Source organism: Scylla paramamosain, chromosome 21, assembly GCF_035594125.1.
Source record: "Scylla paramamosain isolate STU-SP2022 chromosome 21, ASM3559412v1, whole genome shotgun sequence".
NCBI lineage: Eukaryota > Metazoa > Arthropoda > Malacostraca > Decapoda > Portunidae > Scylla > Scylla paramamosain.
The window spans coordinates 19814001-19838360 of NC_087171.1; the positions used below are offsets into that span (position 1 = coordinate 19814001).

The 24360-nt window shown below is 40.5% G+C and overlaps 1 protein-coding gene across 1 annotated transcript in view; it reads left to right on the forward strand.

Moving 5' to 3' along the window:
- LOC135111293 (uncharacterized) overlaps positions 1-24360 on the forward strand; it is a 73105-nt gene that overhangs the window by 28435 nt on the left and 20310 nt on the right. Inside the window, exons 3-7 of the mRNA XM_064024530.1 lie at positions 3790-3867; positions 6192-6324; positions 7606-7656; positions 16444-16512; positions 18640-18812. Of these exons, the coding sequence (XP_063880600.1) occupies positions 3790-3867; positions 6192-6324; positions 7606-7656; positions 16444-16512; positions 18640-18812 (504 nt within the window). The remainder of the gene's footprint in view (positions 1-3789; positions 3868-6191; positions 6325-7605; positions 7657-16443; positions 16513-18639; positions 18813-24360) is intronic.

Here is a 24360-nt window from a genome sequence, read left to right on the forward strand (position 1 = left end):
TTCTATGATATAGTGACAGAAATGGCAGGACACGAATCTTTCACTCACAGATGCTCATAACGTAACGACTGATTCCTGTATTGTTATCCGTAAGTGGCTGACTTCTTCCGCCCGTGAAGAGAGAGTCGCATCGGCGGAAGGAAGTGTTTTATCCCCCCATCTTCCCGGCATAATGGCATGGGCGGGAAGAAGAAGAAGGGAAGAAGAGGAAAAGTGGGTACACGCTCTTTTCGCTACATACAGCTCTCCTGCTTCACTCCTTTTTTTCACCTACAGACGCGCTTCCTTCGTTCCACCTGACATCATCCTTTCCTACCTGCACCTCACCTTCTCAGACACTCCCACTGACGTTGTCTTAAGTATCTCCATGTTACAACGGGTAAAACTCTCTCCACCTGCTCCACCTGTTCCTCTCCTCCACTCCTGTGCTCCACCAGCCGCTGTGTCATAGCCAAAGATAGGTTTGTTTCTCTTTCTCGTCCTTATTCAAGATGACTTCGCTAGCTATTCACGGGCATCATTTTTTCCACGCAGAGTTGTTATTTGTAGTCTTCTTAGTGAGGGATGAATAGGTTGTTTTTCTCTTACTTTTCTTCTTGTATTTTTCTGGTTCTGCTCTCTCTATCTCTCTCTCTCTCTCTCTCTCTCTCTCTCTCTCTCTCTCTCTCTCTCTCTCTCTCTCTCTCTCTCTCTCTCTCTCTCTCTCTCTCTCTCTCTCTCTCGTAAAACCTGTACGAATATGCATTATATATTCAATTCAATGATAAAAGTACTCCATTAACAAAGCAGAGCAGACAGTTAGTCCTGCGTCGCATCAGGCAAAGCACCAGACAAGACTTGAAGTAAAGAAGGTAGAATATTGACGCAAACTTGGTATCTACACTTTCTGCGAAACTCATGATCCTCCGCATGCAGACTGAAAGGCGGTGTTTCATCAGTTTTCAGTATTTCCATTTATACACGAGTACGTTTGTAGACAGACATGAATTATATAGTGAATGAATACGCAGATGTATATATTACGTAGATATGGAGGAGGGATGGACTTTTTATTTCTAATTGGCAGAAAGAATCCAGTAATTAAGGCCCTTGAGACTTGAGCCAGCGGAGTGATGAAAAATGAGAATTTTGGAAAATTTCTTAATTAGGAAATGGGAGACTAAATTGTCTGATTGCTGGATAGCTCGGCACTGCGCTACGCTTTGCCGATGAGATGATGAAGGTGTATACATCTTCTTTCACTACGTATTTCTTTACAACTGCCGTACGTGGTCATTAGAGAGGCAGAGGTTAAGAGGGGACTTGATACAGGTTTTTAAATAGTATAGAGGATGTCCCAAGGGTAACGTAACCAAAATTCTCAGAATCAGTAATTGGGATTGAACAAGAAAGAATGGTTCGAACTTGAAAAGATAAATAATAAAAGTAGCAGTAGTAGTAGTAGTAGTAGTAGCAATATTAATAATGAAAACACCAGTACTAGTAAGAACACGTGCGGAAGATGGTCCAAGCTCGAAGCAAAGTCTTGGGCACAGTACGGATGCCAGAAATTCATTCTATTACCGAGTCTGGAGCATTTAGGAAACGAAAGCCAAGTATCGCGCTGAACAAAATGTAGATATGGCTTAAACTAACAATGCCCGCTATCCTTCGTGACTTTAGACTTCATGCAGCTATGAATAAAAACACTGTTGGGGGAAAAAACGAAAGAGCAACAACAAATGAGAGAATAGAGAAAAAAAAAATCGTTGATATATTTGTCGTGAAATGAAATGTTGAAAGCCAAAAAAGGAGTTAGATGTGTGTGAGCGTGTGTGTGTGTGTGTGTGTGGAAATAGCGTTTTTATCTTCATTTTTCCTGAGCGGTAGAGTGCGGCGTCATACGAGCAGGAAAGGGCACGTTGTATGAAAAGGGAAAAAGATATTCTCTAACTTTTTGCGACAAGTTGAGAATGTTTTTATAGCTGCAAATGTTGTAATGAGTTTTAGTGGTGGTGGTGGTGGTGGTGGTGGTGATGATGGTGGGGGTGTTGATGGAGGTGCTGGCGTGCTGACTGTGCTGGTGGTGGTGTTAGTTTTGGTGGTTTTTGCTGTTCTTTTAGTTTTGTTTATTTATTTTTTTATTTTTTTTTTTTTATTTATTTTTTTCTTTTTTTTCTTTTTTTGTATTGTTTTCATTAGTGATGTTATTGTAGTTGTTGTTTTCTTCCTTTCTTATTACTACTACTGACGATAATAATGTAGCGATACCATGGGCCGTATTTGAAAAAGGCAGCAGTTTTTACTTTACCACTCACTCACCGTCCAAGGCACACAAGGTGACGTGCATTGCAGACAACTTGCTACATTTGCTTGAACAGAAAATAATTTATATTCGAGAAAAGAAACACACATGCATTCTTCTTTTTTTCCGGAGCCGAAAGAATAAGTAGGAAGTCATTTGAAAATATTTTTAAAACAGTGTGGAAAAATCAAGGGGCTATTCTGCAAAATGTTTGGGAGGGAAGACCTTTTAATAAGTAAAAATCCAGTGAGGGAGAGTAAAACAAACATCATTATCGGTGAATATGTTATCAGTATAAATGAAACTCAGTTACAAAGTTTTACCCCTAGAACTTTCAGAGTTTAGCCCTTTCCCAGCGATATTGAACCATTCACGACATTAAGCACCATGTATGCAGTCTTTATAAGCGTCTACAAGAAAAGGATTAGAAAACAGGCTTTGGAACTTCTGGCCAGTATAGTGTTTAGAGGCGGCTGTAGAACAAGAAGGAATGTCTCAGAGTGCTTAGCGATTAAGGAAAGATATGAAAGGATAACCGTATCAAGACTGAATTACTGTCCTCTTTTCATCCAAACCTAAACTGTGTACAGAACAGAAGTCTACGCGAGTGTGAATCCTGTACTCTTAAACGCTTTCTTCTATCACAAGGAGCATTTCTAAAGGCCACGGAGGTGACTACTCAGATTCTCTTGGGTGTTTTCCTTATTGAAAACATAAGAGTTCACGCCAAATTATCGCTAATATCCTGAAAACATTTGATAATCCTAGTAACCTCCACTACAACATGTTCAAAATAGCTGAGACGAGGCACCGAAATGTTTAAAGATACAAATCCACAGCTGAGTACTCAAATTTTTTCTTAATACTCGAGCTTAACATATGATTTAAAAGAGAGGAAAAAAAAAATATATTAAGTAGGTCAGTGAATGCACCGCCGGCCTTCATTTTAATATCAAAGTGAGCCGTTACATGGTATACGTAAATAAGTGGATTAGTTTTGCATGATTAATGACAGTGCAAACAATGTAATAATCGTAGACAAATACATATGGAGGTAACAGTTCAGTGGTGTACGTCGGTGATGCATCCATTGACCTGTCTGCTTTTACTATGGTCTTTTATGTATATTGGGTTATGTTCATTCTGATTCATGTGTATATCATTGCCTTTGTATGTATTCCTGATTCATGATAAGCCGCCGTAATTGGGAGGCAAATATATATAACAGTAGTGATACAAATATAAAATCATTCCCCCCCCCAAAAAAAAAAAAATAATAATAATAACTAATGAAAGCCGTGGAGTTATAAATATACCTGTATGCCAATAACCTCTCTGACCGGAAAATCGCATTCGGATCTGCATCAAGAGACCAAAGTTACAGGAGGTGTAGTAGTCATTGTGGGAATAATAACAGAACTAGTAATTGGGTTTAACTGGCAGTAGCAGCGGTGGTGGTGGTGGTGGTGGCGGCGGCGATCATTAACAGTTGTGTTTTGTTGCAGGTGACGTGGATGAGGAAACGAGACCTACACATCTTGACTGCCGGCATTTATACCTACTCTGCTGATGAGAGGTTCATGGTGAGTCTTCCCTGTGTATGTGTGTGTGTGTGTGTGTGTGTGTGTGTGTGTGTGTGTCGTAGTGTGTAGGATATGAGTTCACAAAAGATTTCTACGCGTCTGTTTGAGAATTTCTTGACTTACTCTAAACATGTTGGTTTTCTGTATGTGTTCATGTCTTGCTTCTCCGTCACTCCTTAGTGTGTGAGGCACCGCTGAATCTTCGTATTCTTGCTGTAAGGGAGATTTAAAGACTCACTCCTCTGCTGAACGATAATGAAACATACAGCAAAGTTAGAAAATAAAATTAAAAATATGGTCTTCAAAAGAATACTGGTAGACACGTTGTTAGTAGCAGAATAATATTAACAGTATCGATGTGTTGGTTGAAAACATTAAGAAACAAATTGGCCTGGAAGAGTAAATTGGTAGACACTTGTTGTTAGTATCAGAATAATATTAACTTGATCGATTTGGACGTAAAACACTAAGATGAAAAACCAGAGCAGATTTTTTTTTCTCTAGCCGTAAAGGGAATCCATAAAATGAGATGACCCAGATTCATGTAAGGAAAGCAAGAAAGTTGTCTGCAGGAGCGAAAGGAACTGAGGTTTTACGGCACCTCTTTGATGGATTCGAGGCTTCTCTGGTTTGGACACGTTAAAGTTACACTACTGGGATGCTGGGGAAAGCAGAAACACCGGACCAGGCAGAGTGTACAAACTGAAGCACATTTCATAAGAACAGCAGGATTTGATATGTCATGCAAGGATTGTTAGAGAAGGTGCACAAAATGAAAATTAATCCCTTAAGTATCATGTCATAATTTGTCTTTTTTATATTATAATTCTACGTAACATATGTAATCCTTCCTGCACGTTCATGTCTCCACAACTGTTCTGTGTTGTGAGGCGTCCTCGTCTGAGAATTCTCTTCCTGGTGTATTGTACTTTTACAATGTGATGTTGACAAGTCCCACTGAAGCGCCACGTCTCAATAAAGTATTGTCAAACATAATAAGACTGTGTTATTGGCATTTCAGTACGTAATGTCCTTTTTAAAATATGATGCGATTCCTAAGACTCTTAGGACGTCTCGTTATGTGTGCAGCGGCTTTGTGTGTGTGTGTGTGTGTGTGTGTGTGTGTGTGTGTGTTAAGAAGATCGAGGGAAGGTGTACGATGCTATGGAACTGTGATTGATTCCTGAAGATGCGGCAGGTGACTGGAAGCAACGATCTCTGAAAGTCTGAAGAAAACAGCAGACTGAAAAAAACGTTGAATGCTACAACTGTGTGTGTGTGTGTGTGTGTGTGTGTGTGTGTGGAAGTGTGTGAGGTTCCTGGAAAGTTGGTCATTTTGTTTTTTTTTAGAGTTTCTGACATATGCGTGCTAGATTTTGGGCGTGCGTGATGGCAGCGCTCTGGTCCGTCTCCTCCCTCGTTAGTGTGATCCCATGTAATGTTTGTCCCCCGCGATCATCCCCCGTGATTGGCTTAGAGCTGAAGACTGAGGCCTCTAAAATACGGGGACAAAGAAATTATTGGTGAAGTATCATTCGTTCATTCATTCATTTATTCACTCATTCATTCATTTATGCATTCACTCATTGATTAATTCGCCATCCTTACTGTGTTTCACCACCGCACTGATGACAGCGTGAAATAACAGCCAGCATTAGCCACGCAAGGTCACAGGTGTTATGAACATACGCACCAGTAATTTTACTAATTTATTAAATGTGTCGCATTGCTGCACTGCGGCTTTCATGTATGCAATGAACTTAAATAACTGAATATGTTACCATGCATGAGTCTGGTCAACGAACGCCAAGCACATTAGGGAAGTGAAAACTGGTGATACAGAAAGTTGTCAGCGAGAGAGAGAGAGAGAGAGAGAGAGAGAGAGAGAGAGAGAGAGAGAGAGAGAGAGAGAGTATCCATCAAAATTCAATAATCAATCTCGTGGCCTTGGGTGGCGTGGGTGCAGTGTTCCGGACACCTTGCCAATGTGACGCGGTTCGATCGTTCCTTGGAAGTAGTTTTCATGTAGCACAATGTAACTTTCACTATAACTCTTACAGGTGTTAGAGTTTTAGTCCACCTAATAAGTCAGGAGGTGGAGGTGACAAGAGAAAAATGCAAGTGTTATGATGTGAATTTATTCCAGGCTTCGTAGTTTCGTTCGTGGCTCCTTCAGGGGTACTGCAAGTTGTAAAATGAATTGAATATATCATGAACACTCCGCTTCAGCCCCTCACACAGACGCACACAAAGATATTTCTCAGTATTATTACTCTTATTTTTTTTTTTCTCTCTTCTTCCCTGACTTCCTCCTTCCTCGTCAGGTTCTTCACCCTGAGAACTCCAACGACTGGACCCTGCACATCAAGTTCGCCACGCTTCGGGATTCCGGGGTGTACGAATGCCAGGTGAACTCAGACCCGAAGATCAGCCGCACTGTTTTCCTCAACGTTATAGGTCAGTGGATTATTGTTGCTATTGTTATTGTTTCTTTTTCTTTTCTTTTTCTTTTTTTTTATCCTGCACTCTATTCATATATTCATTTTGATTTTTTTTTTCTCTCGTGGAGCTGCACAAAATGTTGAAAAATGTTGTTCAGTGTTTTTCAGTTGGGAGAGAAAAGTAACAGAATCCAGAATATTTACATGAATAATGCTAAATGTTAGTGATAATATCGTGATACAGTACTTTAGGAGGAAATGAAAGGAAGGAGAATATTGTGGTAGGAAAAAAAAAACTAGCTGTCAAAAAAAACTTCATGACTAATTAAAATGAGACTGGCTAGGTGGGACGTGAAATTAAAGAATAAGATCACAGATGGATGACTTTTTTTACTACTGGTTCATCCCTCGAGGCAGGTAAGCAAGTGAGGTGCGTCATGCATGTGAAACTTTGTTGATAGATTTTTTAAACACGAGTATTGTGAAAATTGTGCCTCCCAGCGAGAAAGCTTGGAAACAGTATTGTATATTGCAGGATACTGGTGACTGACCCTGTACATGAAGAAATAAGCCATAGGAAGACAGTTGGCTATTCATGATATAGACTACAGGTACAGAGAAAATGTTAAGAGCAGTGTCATAAATAAACTAGCGTAAATCTAGCATAAATCCCTTTTACCCTTTGGCTACTATGGATAAATGAAATCATCTGACGCAGGTGTACAGCACGAAGTCGGAAAAAAAGTTCACTGACAGATGTGATGGATTAGTTGAAACCTTTTAATTTCCGTAGCTTTTTCTTGCTCTAAAAAAAAAAAAAAAAAAGTTCTAGGGTCATTCAAGCAACAATTGTCATACGCACAGGAATACATTCAGATCACGGTGATACTCTTCCTTTAACGTTTAAATATTACCTGTGGTGTATGAAGCAGCAGTGGCAGAAGTAAAGGGAAAGATGAAGTTTGGCAAATATATAGCTAGGTGTGCGTGGCAGAGACTTGGGCTGAATAGGCAAGGTAGAGGAGTGGGTAGAAGCATCTGGATTAGCGTAAGTTTGGTCTGACTCTCCTTTTTTTGTTTCTTACGTCCGTTTCCCCTAATATATCAATGTTAAGGTCGATGTAACTTTATATTACGTGATATACTAGGAGACTGGACTGAACTGAGCAGGCTGGGTAGTATTTAGGGCAAGAGAAGGATAGGTTGAGATAAACAGGAGCATCTATGAGTGAAGTGATTCATAGGTTACAGAGGAGTCATTGATCTCCTAACATTTATTTTTCCATCCCTCCCGCAGAGAACCAGCTGGACGACCCAGGACCTTATGGTATCGCCGTCACCGACACACGTAAGCTGCCGCCCTTCTACGCCACTCTCCTCTTCTCCCTTCTTCCCTCGCACTGTTCCTCTTGGCTTGAGTTTATGTTGCTATGTCAGTTTTTTTTTTTTTTTTTTCGTTGCTCTATTTTTGTGTTTTAGTTTCCATTTTCTACGACATGTATTTAAGTTTTATCTGTCTTTGTTATCCTTGTCAAGTTTTTTTATATTTTTTTGTGTTGTGTGATTATTTACTTTCTTCGCCCTTTTTCGCTTTTTGTTTATTCATGTATCTTGTTCTATCTGCATTTTTTTTTCTCTTCTTTATCTCTTGTGTTCTTGTCTTTGTTTTATTATTTTCCTTGTCTTCCCTCACGATGTACATATATCTGTTTTTTATTTATTTTATTTTTTTCATCCTTTCCTCTCTTTTAATCTATACTGTTCTTTGTTGTCATGTCTTGCTTGCTATGCTCTTGTAATCTTCTTTCTTTATGTTTCAATGTCTCCTTTAAGCATTAGTTCATTCATTTTATTCACATCTTTCGTCTTTCTTTTATTCTTCCTTTCTCCCTTTTTACAGAATCAATTCATTCATTTCACTCATATTCTTCGTTCTTTCATTCCACCTCATTATTTCCATTCTTTACACTTTTTTTTTTCGTTAAAGGAAGGAAGGAAAACTGGGTAATCATCACACCACCAATATTTTTTTTTCCATATGCCTTAAATCCACCACGTCAATTTTCAATAAAGTAAGAACCAGCAAACTTTTATCACGTCCCATAAAATTCTATGTGCAAACCTTGGTCTTTCTACCGGACCGTTGCGCAGGTGGTGGCCAGTATTGAGTGTTGAGGGGGCGGGAACCGAAGAGGTATTATGAGGCCACACAACGTCCTACCCTTTGTGATCGGATACACCCGCTGCGCACCCACGTGGAAACTCAGTCATGCGTGCGTTGAAGTATGCACGGGATACGGATCAGACACGCTGCGGGTCAGGGAGGAAAAGAGAGTATACGTAATTAATGTTAGCAAAAGCCATTATGCTTAAAGAACTTGGTAGAGTGGAAGAAAGTGAGTGAAAGACTGGGATAACGATATAGCGAGGCTTGTGATAGGTGAGAATGACCAGGTGACAGGTGATTAGGTTGTAAGGTAATGTACAGATGAAAGGAGAATATTTCTGAGTACGTATTTCCGCCTTGATATCTCGGACTTGAGGCTTCTAGCTTGGTATATTTTTGGACGTGGTGTCGGCGCAGTGTATGTATTGGTGTATGTATGAATAAGAAGAGGGACACTGTGCAAGTAAGTAGATAAGAATGGAAATTAACTAGTCTTCTTTTCCTGATTGATGGTGAAAATTGTCTCCGTAGTTAGTCTGTTTAACCGAGTTCCTCTTTTGGGTTTGTGTTGCTTTGTCACGTTTTTTTTTTTGTGTGTGTGTTTCTTTCGTTGCTCTCCTAAACGTGTGTGTGTGTGTGTGTGTGTGTGTGTTAGGAAGAATTTGCTTACAGGAATGTGAGCAACATAGAAGAGCACATGAACACACTAGGAAAACCAATGACTGAGTCGGATTCGAACGCGTGGCAACGAATCTTTTATTTGAGACATTTACCACTGGGCCACATACGTATGCACGAAGCCAGTCCCTGTACCTTGAGCCGCGACTAAAACTCATCCTTGTTTCTGTAGTGGAAGCTCCAGTCTGTTCAGAAGCTGCAGGGGGAAGCAAGGAAGGCATGACAACAATAGACGAAAGACGAATTGTTGATGCATTCAGGTCATGCTCTATAATTGAGTAACTGGCAATACACCTTTAAGAGCTTTATTTTCCTCCACCTGCGACCACTTTTTTTACAGCAGCGTTTTAGTGGTATTTATCACATCACCTTATTGATCTACGATGCTATATGCCTGTATTGTTTAGGCCTCGGAAACTGTAGTGAAGCAGCATGTGTATTTCTAACTAAACACGGACAAGAACTACTAAACGTCACAAAAGAATTTCGGTAACAATAAAAAACTTTCCCAAAAATCATTAAAAAACCCTCATTACTTTTTTTCTCTAAACTTCCATATCTCACACGAACTTCCCGCCCTCATTCCGCCACGCCCCACGGCATCTCCCATCATTGCCCATTTCAGGAGACGACGCCTCGCTCGCCGCCCACGCCGCGCCTCGCCCCCGCTAGTCACCCGAAGAAAACAAGGAGCCGTGGGGAAAAAGGCTTAGGGCGTGGTAGTGCATGTCAGTCAGAGGCGCCTAGAGAACGCAAACAAACGCCAGTCAGTGTCACCCTCCGCTCCTCTGTTTGCTTTGTCGACCCCCCGCTGGCCCCCTTCCCCTTTCACCCCCGCAGCGCCACACCCGCCCCCCCCTGTCTCTCTCCCTCTCCCTCCGCGACAAAAACAATGCGCCCATAAAACCCAGATGTGACTCAATATTTCAGTTTTGGGAATAGCCCTTATCCCCCGCCCTTCAAATGAACAAACACACCCACACACAGCAGACACACACAATAATACATACAACCTATACGCAGCAATTCGTGAGTAACAGCGCATCGTTCCTTGCTTCACTAGTACATTATTTGAGTCATAAAGGCAAATAGTCTTGCAACATTTCTATAAAAAAAAAGTAGTTGTAATTTAACTTCGGCTTTTACCCCCTCCCCTCCCCCGTGTAATACCTTTAGGCTTTTAACTGGTCGTACTCACGTTCCAACGCTGCAAAAAAATATGAGTGGTGTTTATATAAATGTCTGCCCGGCGAGGGAGGGAGTGACGGCCGTCTGCACCATCCCGACACTGTGCCGTTGTTCACTATTTATAGCGGCCACATAAAGAACAAGCTGCTGGGGATGATGGTGACGCGTTAAGGTCATTGTATGCTGGCCTCCCCACCCCCCACCCACCCCTCCATAACTACCGTCCAATGCTCTTTTCACACACCCTAGATCACCCACCCTAGGCCGCCCGCCAGCCCCTAACTGCTAACCCTCTCTCATCCAACCGTCGCGTGCCTACTCACCTCCACACATTCACGTGGAAAAGAAATATGTGTACGGAGATAATACGAACAGATACACTGAGGTTCCAGGAAGACAAGAGACAGATGACGCATTAATATTCGCACGCGATAAAGATTCCGAGCTCGTAATGAGTTCGCAAGACAAAGAGCTGATTCAAGATATAAGCTAGAGATCATATCAGTTCAGATCGTTCGTCGAAATGTTTGGTGAGGGCGATGGAATCTTAATGTCTGGCCAGAACGAGAAGTGCCGTTGGGATTTCCTTGAAGATATTGATGATAAATGTCTTAGATGCAGTCAGTGTTAAAAGATGGAAGGGCTCCCAGAAATACCCAAGGTGATAATCTGCGGGGAGGCCAGGAATAGAGCAAGAAGATAATGTAAAATTGATCAGATACGTTGTGAAAGGAGGGGAATTTGAAAGTGATGAAAATGTAAAATTGACCAGATACGTTGTGAAAGGGGGAGGATTTGAAAGTGATGAGTTTCGTTTGAAGTAGGTAAACACGAATATGGTGAAGATGTTGACAAGTCTCAGGCATTATGATTATATACATAACACCAACATAAATAGAACCTAAGAACAGAACAAAGCTTGGAAGAAAGAAAATGGTCTGCAGTCAGTGTCCTCACAACACCTGAGTCTGGGCGAGGAAAAGAAAGTGGTGAGAGGTATTCCGCAAATAGAAAAATTGAGTGAGACCGCGAATGTTAAAAAAGTTAAGAAAGAAGTTAAGGAAATGATCTCAGGACGCTTCTTACAGTCACCACCTCGCAGTCTGTCTGATCCAAGGACGTCTGCCTCCCTTCCCGAATGAGAGCCCAGAGGCGGAGCTGATCGTTACTTTGCTTTCCTGTCTATTCAGTCTTCAGGTTTCAAATATATGTTGTTTTCTTCATAGTGTGTCAAAAGAGGTAATTTGTCTGCAGAGATCGCGACGTAACTGTTTCTTATTCTTGCTGGGAAACGAAAAGAAGGGAGAGTCATCGATAATATTGCAACACCCTCCCCATCCCTCCTCCTCCTCCTCCTCCTCCTCCTCCTCCTCCTCCTCCTCCTCCTCCTCCCCGCCATGTTTACACTGGGATGTTTTGCTGCAGTACCGACAGGTGTGTGGCGCGTGCTCCTCAACCTACTTACCTGAGAAAATTGCATTTCTAAGAATTTGCATCTTCATGTTTTAATAAGCATATGATAAAGTAGCGTTAGGGGAGAAAACATGACAAGCTTGACGTCTTATGAAAATAGCGGCACAGGAAAAAAAAAAATAGATGACGTTAGCGCACACACACACACACACACACACACACACATTAAATAACGGAGTCACTATTTGCATCTAGAGTGCGCTGTCTTGACGCCACCTGAAAATTCGAAAAGGAGCCTCATGATATGACATAATGACGCAAGACGCGCGCGCCCCGTGATGCGATAAGGCGGTGTCTGTCTCCCAGCGTGGCGTGTGATATCTCTTGGCTGCGTCATGGTTTGATTTTATATTTTTAATGCACTGTTGTAAACCCTGACATCTGCTGCCTGGAATCGCGTCATGACAGGTGATGTGCAGCCAGGGCTTATTAAAAATCATTGCTAATTATGATGACATTGAAAAATAATCAGTTACATTGACGCTGCTGAGGAGAGAGAGATACCTTATGGATATATCCGTCACTATGTGGATATCATACTGTCACTTTCAAAGGGTACGAAAAATGGAAGCAACTCTGTTCACTTCACATTTTCAAAACATGTCTGGGGTTCATGTTTTCCTCAGAGATATTATCGTCTCTCTAGTATTAACAGATGGAACTCTGCTCAGCTCTCCCCATAAAATCTGTCGGAGCCCACTTGATCACTCTTACTGAAAGGCTCCTAATTTTAGAGTGTTTGCAGAATACGTGAGCAGCGCCAGCTACAGTTGTGCAGCACGATACAGCAAAGCCAGCAGTATTTAATAGGGACTGATAATTTCACGATAAAACATTCAGACATAAAAGCAGCCAGTAAACTTGTAAGCTGAGCCAACGCGGTAGTGGTCTTGAGAAGGGAAATCCAGTGCGTGAAATATTCCTTGTGATTCTTCCTCAAAGACCCACAATCGATGGGTGGTTGGTGACACGGACATGGAATGATTTGTGCGACAGTGAACGTGACTGCCCAGCCTCGTGTTCGTACATGCAAGGACCGCACGTGGAAAAGACAAGCAGGTTTACCAACATGTGCGAGTCCACGTTCCTGCCTACATGACCTGGAGATGGCATTCCCTCCTTCTAAGATGAGATTTACTTATTTTTAACCCATGTTTATTTTTGCTGCGAAGATGCTACATTTTTCTTATAGGTTGTTACAAAATTATTCTTCTACTCATTCTCTTTCCTGCACACCCTCCTCATGTGCACTCCTCAGCCTTCACACCAGAGAAGTGACGTGTCCTTCCGTATTAAGAAAGGGAAACAGATGCAATGGTAAAACCTCCTTGCTTTCCTGTGTGTACGTGCAGGGCCTCAGTGTAGCATATTGCTTAAGTGCTGATGAAAGGCGTGAGAATTATTGCGCGGGAGACACTAATGAACACGTCATGCTATCCTCCGTTTCCTGGTGTAGCTCCACACAGACACAGTAGGACAGGACAAGGCTGCTTCCACTCTGGTGAATTTAATCACCGCCATGCAAACTACAGTTTTGATTTCAAATCTGAACGCAAATTCTGTCACCATTTGGTGGACACGCTGTGGGGCGCCCTGCCTTTGTTGGGCGTAGGGAGTTGTGGTGCCACTACGTTGTGGATGCCAATTTGTTTATCCCTTTTTTTTTAACAGAGGAACAAACCTTTCACAGAAATAACCCAAAAATTTGATTATTGGTGAAGAAAAACAAACCTCCTACATTTAGTGTGTGTTTGTGTGTGTGTGTGTGTGTGTGTGTGTGTGTGTCAGAGAGAGAGAGAGAGAGAGAGAGAGAGAGAGAGAGAGAGAGAGAGAGAGAGAGAGAGAGCTAATTCAAAACCGTCCCAGCAGTATTTAAGAATGTCTCACCTGCTGACATGACAGACGGTGTGTCTATTCGTGGCAGATGTTTTTATTGTCTTTTCTTATCAGTTAATAACGCAGCGCCACTGAAGCATTAAAGGTGCAGTAGTGACCCTTTAGTGGCTTGTACGTACTTCTCCCAAGCACATCTCGGAAAACACTGAACAAAATTTTACTTATGTGCTTTTAAAGAGCTTTGCTTGTAGAAAGCGGCCTTTGATATGTTAAATTTCATTAGGACCTTTCTCTCCTCCAAATATTTGCTTTCAGATCTGATGAGTAACTGGTCATTTCTCGTACATTACTGAGTGACTTGAGCCCGGTGACTAGATAATCATTTATTCAAACTCCGTTCACATCTCCGAGTGGAGCCCAAGTACAGAGGAGGCAAGAGCCGCCAAAGTCTGCGTGCTCAGTGCTTCCGTACTCCTGCCCCACTGATGTACGCCGCCTTTGATGGTGAATGCAAACCCAGTAATGTAACAGTAATGTGTGACAATTCAGAGATACTCACTAAATGAAACCATCATAGTTTATAATTTGATATAATTCTAAGTAAGAAGTGAGAACAGTGTTTTGCATCATACACCTGAAGGCGAGTTCAAGGTGTTTACATATGAATCTATCAGGTGAGTTACTCAGAATCTAATCCTCATCCAGAAAATAAAGCTGACGTCCACGCAAGTTGTGTGTAAGTAATGATGGCAAACTTAAAGACTTAGAATTCTCAACAAGAAAGAAAACAGAGCAGTGCAAAACTTTATTCATTAACTTTAATAAGGCAATATGAATACTGTGTAATCTTACTTTGAAGAAATAACAGGCAACATCAGAAAGAATGAGAAACAAAACTCGTGTAGCAAGGTCGCAGAAGGAATAGTAGTAGTGTTCAATAAGCACCAAGAAAATAACCGATTCAGTTAACACCAGCAGCACAGGACAGGAAGACAAACAACATTACCGTGGAGTGTTAAAGAAATGAACCCAACCTAGAAAATGATAGGGCACTGAAGACAGATATCCGTAAAGTTCACCTTAGGGTTTAATTTTAATAATAGAGTGTGAGTGGAGCCGTATCCCCCACCCCAGGTATGAAAGGCGCAGCACATACGTGTACCAGGACTGTTTATGGCAGGCATCTGAATTGGAAACACGAAAAGATGATAATGTAAGAAAATTGTTAGTGCATTCTTGTGTTTTCTGATCTGAATATCATCAACGTATAGTAATCCTTATTTTAAAGTAAATCTTACTATAATTTACTTGTTATTGTGTTAAATAAGCACTTTGTTAATATTCAGCTTGTCTCATTGGTCGGTTCAACTGCTGTCACCTAATGAACACCCTCAGAGTGAGCTACGTTTGCTGCACACCCTTGAAATGTGTCATATTTCACTACAAACTCGAGGACTGAAGGCGGCTCTAATATTCTCAGTCATTATTAATTGCACCGAGGATACAGCAAAAGGCTTTGTTACTTAATTACATTAATGTAGTGACTGTGTCCTTAGGAACGCCTAAGGACACAGACTCAGTCAGTTATTCTCACAAGCTACACTTAGTCAGCTTTTGTTCCTTCTGGCGAAAAATGTACATGAAAGACATTTTTGCCTTCTTTGTGTCACTCATGAAGCCTTTGTGCGTCGTTGGCCTCAAAGTCTTCATAAAAACCTGCAGTATATTCTTGCTATGATTCCATTTTGATAATCAGAGCTCACTGTGTTGTTTGGCGGTGCATTTTTGTTTTTTGGAGTAGAAATATTATCCTAAGAGACTTATCATGCTTCCCTCCAACTGTGTACAAGGAACAGAAAATCATTAAGTGAATCACGTTGGTTTCAGTCCGAAAACTTTTATGCATTGAGTTAGAATAATTATATACAAAGGAGTTTTTTTTTTTTTCAGTAATCTTTCTAGAACGTAAAATGTGTTATGTTCTCTGTTAAACCTCTCAGCAGAATGATGCATATGTGAAAGAGAGAAATAAAAGAAGAGTACTTTTTTTTATTTTAATTCTTTTACTTTCTGGGTTTTGGAGGGTTCATATTCTTACAATAATTAACCTCTTTATTCCTCACGTAACTTACATTGTATTATTTATTTTTGTTTAATAAGTTTTGTACGAAAATACTGTAACATTTAATATGTATATCTATATTATAATTTATCTCCTTCCTTTCTATTTCTCCTCCGCTCTCTGGATTTTTTTTATTCCCCTATTTATCGTCCTTTTTTCCCTTCCTCTTCAGCCTCTTTCTCCATCTTTTCATCTTTTATCTCCTCCTCCTTCTCCTTCTTCCCCTCATCCTCTTCTTCCTCCTCTTAAACACTTTTCCTCCTTTTAATCAAGTAAGTCTCCCCATACACTCTACTGCTGAGCCAATTCACGCTGTTCCTTTCACCGCTCCTCTCCTCCACTCTCCTCATTACTTGCCCTTTCATTATGTATTCCAGGTCGACAGTTCCTTCGGCATTGTCCTCTCTTCACCTAAAAGCCCAACCCACGCGGACATTCTCTTCACCTGGTATCTTCCCCCTCCTTTTCCCTTCTCTCCCTCCTTTTGTTTTACCCTCCCCCCCTTCTTTAAGCCGTTCTTGTCTTACCTTTCTTAACCCGAGCTCTCTCTCTCTCTCTCTCTCTCTCTCTCTCTCTCTCTCTCTCTCTCTCTCTCTCTCTCTCTCTCTCTCTCTCTCTCTCTCTCTCTCTCTCTCTCTCTCTCTCACGATCTCTTTGGTTCACTCTTGCAGGTTTCCCCGACTATAAGTTTGACTACGATGAAAGACTAAGAACGTACAAGAAGACCAAGAGGATCAAGGGTAGGCGGGTGATGATGATGATGATGATGCATGGTAGTGTTACAATGCGTGTGTTCGCTCGTATCTGCTTCTTACTAACAGTTTTTCCTCCCTTGCTCGGCTCTCTGATTAACTAACACGATGGGAGCTTGTCTGATTAGTGCCTCGTGCAGGAGAACTGGTGTTTTGTGCATTATTTCTGTTCCTTGTTGGTGATTCCGTCTCTTGTCAGTAGCATTCAGTGTCACATGCGTCAGGAGCTTTTTATCTTGTTATGTAGGTATTTGGTTGCGTGCACTTTTTTTTTTTTACGGTCTTTTACAAGGAATTGGAAAATATGCACACAGGTTTAGGTAGGGAAGAGAATCCAGCGCTAACCTACGAACATGTGAAGGGTTAGGAAAGTTAAGGAAGACTGCCTTGAATGTGTCATCCTCTATACTGTTGCTGCTGTTACTATTACTACTACTAATAATAATGATAATGTCAACAACAACAACAACTGCAATAATAATAATAATAATAATAACACCAACACTTTACAGCAATGCCACCACCACCACCATCACCACCACCCCTCCCCTGACATGCATTTACCAACAAAGAAAAAAACTACACTAAACCATTGCTGGAAATAACTAAGAGCGGGAGAAGACTGGTCGTGGAATTAAAGCCACATAGATATATGACTACGTGGATGCTGCTGCTGTTGTTATTGTTGTTGTTGTTATTGTTGTTGGTAGTGGTGGTTGTGTGTGTGTGTGTGTGTGTGTGTGTGTGTGTGTGTGTGTGTGTGTGTGTGTGTGTGTGTGTGTGTGTGGTTTAGGAGCGAAGGTCTTATAAAAAGTTCATAGGTATATAATATTTTGGAATTTCAAGCTTCTACGAAATATAAATTGATTGGTTCTTTTATTCTCAGTTTGTGTGTGTGTGTGTGTGTGTGTGTGTGTGTGTGTGCGTGTGTGTGTGTGTGTGTGTATGTGTGTGTGTGTGTGTGTGTGTGTGTGTTGCGGAAAAGGGAAAATGTCCTAAGTGTGTATTGCGTCTTTCTAGATGATAAAAACACTCGACTGTTTTAAAGACGTCTTATTTCACTCGTCTCCTCTTTCTGTCCTGAAGGTTACAAGTCAAGACGGCGAGGGTTGCAGAAAATCGTAGTGCACTCTTAATTTCTCACTCGATAGTGATGTAAACAAGTGTCACGTAAATTTGAAAATGACCCTTGAAATTTAACTTGTAATGAGATTTTCCAGGCATTTGATGTTCACTAATTTGTATGTATTATACTTTGTCACCTTATTTTCTTTGTATCGTCCTTTGTTTTTTTTTTTTCGTCTTTTTTTTCCTTTCATACAGTGTTTCAGATACAGTAAGTCTTTTTTTCTTTCTTTTTTTTTTTTGTGGGGGGCATTACTTATCCCATTTATTTTCTCGTCTTATCATCTCCCTTTACTTCTCCTCTAGTACGGAGATAAGGAGGAGTTTTAAACATTTGAGATATTTTGTTAGTTTTCTGATGCCAGCATAAAAATATATATATATATATATAAATAAATAAATAAATAAACTAATAGATAAATATCACTGCGGAAATGAACTGTTTTAGTATTGATTTTTAATTTACCGCTCCCTCTTAATAGTAAGTGAACTAACACACACACACACACACACACACACACACACACACACACACACACACACACACACACACACACACACACACACACACACACACACACACACACACACACACAAAGCGAGGAGGAAACAAAACTAATCTTTACAGTGGATTTCAGCACGTGTTTGGCCATGCAAGAGAGAGAGAGAGAGAAGTGCCGCTCTAACTTCATACAATTGTCTTTCTTACTAACAGCATCAATTACTAACACTTAACCTAGTAGTTGGTGTAAAGTGGCTTGAGTGTCGACTTTTATGTTATCATCCTTCCACATAAATGCTCTCCTGATTCTTCCTAAGCCTTCCTTCTTTATTAATTAACCAGTTCACCTCTTTTTTTTTTTCTCTCTCTCTCTCTCATGAGTTATTTTCACCTGAATTTTTACGAACTTCTCATACAGCTTTTCTCAAGTCGATTCACTACTTATAAATGTTCCACTGCCTCTGTACTGACACCCTTCCCCGCTGCAGTGCCCGTGGTGTTGATCGAGGGGCCTCAGGAGCGGCACATCCAGAGGGGCAGCATCCTCGGTATCACCTGTGTAGTTCGCCACGCGCCACAAGAAGCTCCTGAAAACATCCTTTGGTTCCACGGGGCGCTCAGTATCGACTACGACTCTCCCAGGGGCGGCGTGTCCATCCAGGTGAGAGAGAGAGAGAGAGAGAGAGAGAGAGAGAGAGAGCCATAGTTGTTTGAGTGTAAAATGAACTTGTTTTTCGAGGCAGGTCACAGGACGGCTTGTTTTGTTTTGGCAGTGAGATGTGGAGTAATGAAGTTTTTTTCTTGTTTTCTTTTCTTTCTTCCTTTTTTTTTCTCTCTTTCCCTGAAGCCTTGACACGTATCTACCCTTTCTGTCTGTGCTTCATTGCTTTGAGTCTTCATTCTATTCAGTTCTGTAGCACATGTGAAACCACCCAGTATTTTTTTTTTCCATAGGTTCCACGAAAAGGGGGGAAAAAAAAAAAACATTATATACTACAGGTTTGACTGGAGTTCCCGTCCCCCCCCTTTTTTTTCCCCCTTGCGGAAACATTCACTGCGTTTGGATCACGTCAACGCACAAGTTTTACTCCCCATGCCAGAGGGAGCAGCCATTTCCTTATCATTTTTTTATTTATTTTTTTCTCCCCGCGTTTACTTTGCACGTTAACTTTCATGACAGTTGAAATCACAAGCGTACGCAGTTTTCCCTTATAGTCATTTTTCCCATTTAACTTCGAGTACATTCCTGGAACAGCAAAGTGGAGAAAGAGCAGCTAGAGTAACAAGGGGAATTATACGTGTGGGTCGCGTGCCATAACAAAAAACACCATACAAGGCGGGAGAGTATTTTTGGGGACCGTATAGCTGAAGTTCCCGACCTGTGAAACCCGATCTACCACTTTTGTTTTTTTTTTTCTCTCTTGCCAGTCTGTGTAGCGTGGAAGGAGTGGGAGGTGCGGCAGTGGTGCTTTCACGAGTCGGGAAAATGGTGTAGGGGGTGTTGCGTGGCTATACGTTGTGGTGGTGGTAGTGGTGGTGGTGGTGGTGGGAGGGCCAGGGTAGTTACTCGTAAGTTGGGTTAATGTAAAATTGGGATAAATAAAGCTCGAGTATTGATAAAGTTCTTTTTTTTTTTTTTTTTTTTTGCTTGCATTCTGACGAAATATTCATGACGTGATGCGTTATTGGGGATTATAATTACTGAGGAGTGAGGGGACGTATTGGGGTCAGTCTTTATAATTACCGAGGATTGAAAGACGTCATGATAAGTTTTCCATAATGTTTCAGTGTGGAATTTCATTTTTTTTTTTTTTATAGAAAAGTCATCTAATTATTCTATATTACAACACAGAACGACTTGAATAATGCTGCACCATAAATAGTCTCACGGTATTAGCCTGAGGAATGACGACTTAAACGAGAGCAGAACTCACTGACGTATGTTCATTAATCCTATGTGTGCGAAGTTAGAAAAAAAAAAATCCAAAAAAGGTCCTGTAGTGTCTACCTACATTATCAAAAAGAAAGGTTGAGAAAATTGCAGGTTTACCGTTTGTTGGGTTAGTGGCATTCACTTCAATATACCAAATTAATTCATCTCATATCACATATCAGTAATTCCAAATAAAAACGATGATGATTACGGCAAGCATTCCTGGAAACGAATTATAAGGAGAAATTCTGCCGGAAAGCTTGTTTTTAATGAGGAGATTGTATTATGTCTCACTCCGCTGATGAGCCGGTCACGAATAACCTCTTTCAGATGAAATAGTGGTAGAAAACTATTTGTTATGATTCCATGTTGCCTCAAACTCACTGCGGACTCAAACAGGAATTTCAGAGTTATTAATGATCGCCAGCTAATCCTAGGTCTACGTATATCTTGTTCTTGAGGTTGTAGTCTGTCAGGAGCTTCTTGGGAGTTTACAGTCTTTCTCCTCCAGCCAGTGAAATTTACTTAGGCACTGTGCGTCAGTTCTTTATGATATTATTCCTCATTTGCTACACAATTTTCCTAGATATGTTTGCCAAGATGAGTCCAAGCAAGCAGATAACATATGTCCACTAGGTGTGACAATATTCATCTCACACTTGCAAGTCTTACGTCAGGTTCCTTTTATTATACTCTAGCTTGTTTTATCACGTTCGCGCCTAATTTCACTCCAGAATGTCTTCATATAAGGATCTTCACATTTCTGTCCCGCCATGTCGTAGGCAAAACATTTTTCGTTTCTAAACATCTCTACATTTACACATGGAAATGCGTCTTTCAAGGATATTCATAATTTTGTTCTTGTATTCCACGTCTATGCATATTCTTCCACTCCTTTGATTCCACATTATGTATTTCATGTGTCAGTCTATACAGCTCTGTTTCTTCATGATGTGACGTTTGATGTCTTCTTAGTCGTGGTCTTTGTAACAAATTGGCTAGAAGAATACGAGTGATTGTGTAAATGCATTCAGAAATACGTAGTGTGTGGAATTACCTGACAGGATAAAGGGTGGTGGATTTGCAAGGCATATAAACCTTTATTGGAATGGATTTCTTACCGTGTCCAGCACTGTATCACGGGAAATTATAATAGTGATCTAAAGCCTATTTTCTTATTCAACTTGCTCGCTCGGAATATGTATAATATTTGCAAAAACATCACTGCTTCCATGAACAAGATCCTGACATTTCGTTGATGAGTTATTGCGAAATATGACGACCTCATTATCAGTGTGCAAGGTAAATCATTTCTTCTTCGAATGAACCAATTATTTTCAATTTACAGAAGAATCCATATTGAGGCCACGAAGAATTGTGTATACAAAATTCAATCTCTTTCACAATCTATACACGAGGCGGATTTTCTCCCACTGATGACGAAAACAAATAACGGCAAAAGTTTTAGAAAATACACATTAAAAAAAACACAAAAAAAAACAGGGATAACATTCACAACCTAGCTAATTTTACAGATTTGATTTAGAGTAATACAAAAGAAAATAAATCAGTACTAATGATATATGAATAATGTAGATCATTAAACAATCATATTCTCCGTTTTCTTTAACTTACTGGCTATATGTTTCTTTATCAAATTATCTAAAACACTTTCCTTAGAATAACTCGTTCCGTAGCGGACATATTTGACTTGGTAGTTTAGGTCACCACAGAAGTAAAAATTATATAATCTATTTTCGAGACATACGCAGACGGTCAGCCGGCACACAGGGTCAGTTATGTCTCCCAGGTACTTATTTTCCGGGACTTTGTATCATCATGGTGTAACGGCCTGAGTGCTGCGAAAAGTGAGCGTCTGTTGCGTCTCGGGTCACACCACACACTCTTCATATAGCGGAGAGTGTTGGGGAGTCTCCAGTTTCAAAATGGACTTCCAGAACCTTTAGCCACGCAACGTTTTATTCAAGAAGTTACGCTAAAGTAGTTTGTGTGTATTTCCTTTATATACTTCAAGAGAATATTGCATTTTTTATTAGCAATCTGATGAGAATTGCTGTTTATTTTGCGTATGATTTTTGTAATGCTAAGCTGTCACTATTTCATGACCTACGTTGTGCGGCTTGCAATCCATCATTCATGCAATTAATCATTTATTCATGCCATTATTCATTCAGTCATTTATTAATTTAGTCGACCTTTGATATAATAAGCAGCAAGATACGCACAGTATATAGAAACCCGTTCTGAAAGTCACCCAGACACACACTTACTGATTCAACCTTCCTCGAGAGTTTCCGCGTTTGAGTAAGCGCTTCGGAACCTCGAACACTCGACACATAAGCCACTTTTACGGCAAATTGTGACACCTGCCTTGTATGTCCTGCTGTAACAACGCCCTGCCAAGCCCACTTCGAAGGGTTCATTAGCACGCAAAAAATCAACAGCTATTTTCGAAAGCAGTTACCGAGTGGCGGCGCTCTTGTAACCGCTCCGGTAACACGATATAGCTCAACTAGAAGCTACGATGTGTGGTGCACGAGTGTCTATTTTTTCTCTACCTCTTCATTCCCGGAGGAGTATATATATTCACCTGTTTTTTGTGTATCCATCTGTCTGTGTGTCTGTCTTTCTGTACAATGTCATCAGGTGAATTCAGTTAGATTTCACGGTGTAATTTATTGGATTTCCAGACACGTCCTGATATGAATATGGATTAAAGTGTTTTTTTTTTTTTTTTCTTTTTTGTGAGCGATGGTTTTGATGGAAGCGTTGTCCATTTTCTGAGGGTCTCTCTCTCTCTCTCTCTCTCTCTCTCTCTCTCTCTCTCTCTCTCTCTCTCTCTCTTTCTCTCTCTCTCTCCCCTTCAAATAGAGAAAATTAACAAATAGAAAAGGAAGATGAAGATGTTGACGATGAGAGAGAGAGAGAGAGAGAGAGAGAGAGGGGGGGAGGGGGGGATAAATGATAATACCAATACATAGAGACACACAAAAAAAAAAAATACAACACCAACCAACGCAACACTCAGGAAACGCAAGCAATACTCGAATACTTCCAGATAGGTAAAGAAAATAGAAAAAAAATAAAAAACAGATTGTATTGAGAAGCAGCAGCGGTTTTTTCTCGGTATATACAATCTCTCTCTCTCTCTCTCTCTCTCTCTCTCTCTCTCTCTCTCTCTCTCTCTCTCTCTCTCACCTCCTCTTCGACACATGAAGTAGATGGTATCCTTATTCTCAATCCCCTGCAGAAAAAAATATTCCACGCCTTTGCTACCCCGTCCCAGGCCTCCGATTCCCCTCCCGCTACTCGCCTCCCAAGCTCCTTCCCATTGCACCTTTCCTTCTCGCTCGCGTTGAAATATAAAAACATCCGAGAGCATATCAGGTATTCCTTACAAAAGATATATACAAATAGTTCTCTATTCAACTGCATTCAAATAACCTCACCATTTTCCAGCCTTGCGTTGTTGAATACGTCTTACTCTCGTATTTCCATTCCTTTTAGTATTTCTATATATTTTTTTCTGTATACCTGAAGAGTGTACTCACCTGTATGTGTGTGTGTGTGTGTGTGTGTGTTGAGGGGTAGGGGCGGGGTGGCGAGTGCTCAGTGTATGGCTGTCTGTCTGTTTATCTGTCTTTTTAGCTGTTTCGTTTTTTATTTCCTTGTCTGTCTCTCTGTCTGTATGTTTGTCCGTTTACCTTCAAGACCTCCCATAGATTAATTTATCGGTGAACTTCGGCAACGTTATGGACAAAGCTACTCTTTTGACTCTGACTGAAAGAATAGTTGATTAGATTTTAAGGCAATTTCGTATTGTGTTTGCGAATCCATTTCTTTCTTCTTGTTTTTTTTATTATATTGACAAGAGCATTGGCAGAGGCATGCGCTTTACCTTTTCTGGATACCTTCTAGTTTTTATATAATGATTTTTAGGTCTTTAACACTCATGGAAGTATGCAGACCACACACCTTTTCACTCTGAAATTACAAGAAATAAAAAAAACAGCTCAACTTTAGATTACACCCATTGAACTTTAAATTAAAATAAGCTCATTTGTTTTAATTTGAAGTCCACCTGTTTTAGTGTGAGGGAGAAAATACTGCAGTCTCAGTAACTTAAATTGATAAAGTTCAGTGGTTTTAAATTGACGTTCATTTGCTTTTATTTTGAGAGTGAAAATATCGCAGTCTCAGTAACTCAAATCGAAAAAAGTTCAGTTGTTTTAATTTAAAGTCCACCTGTTTTAGT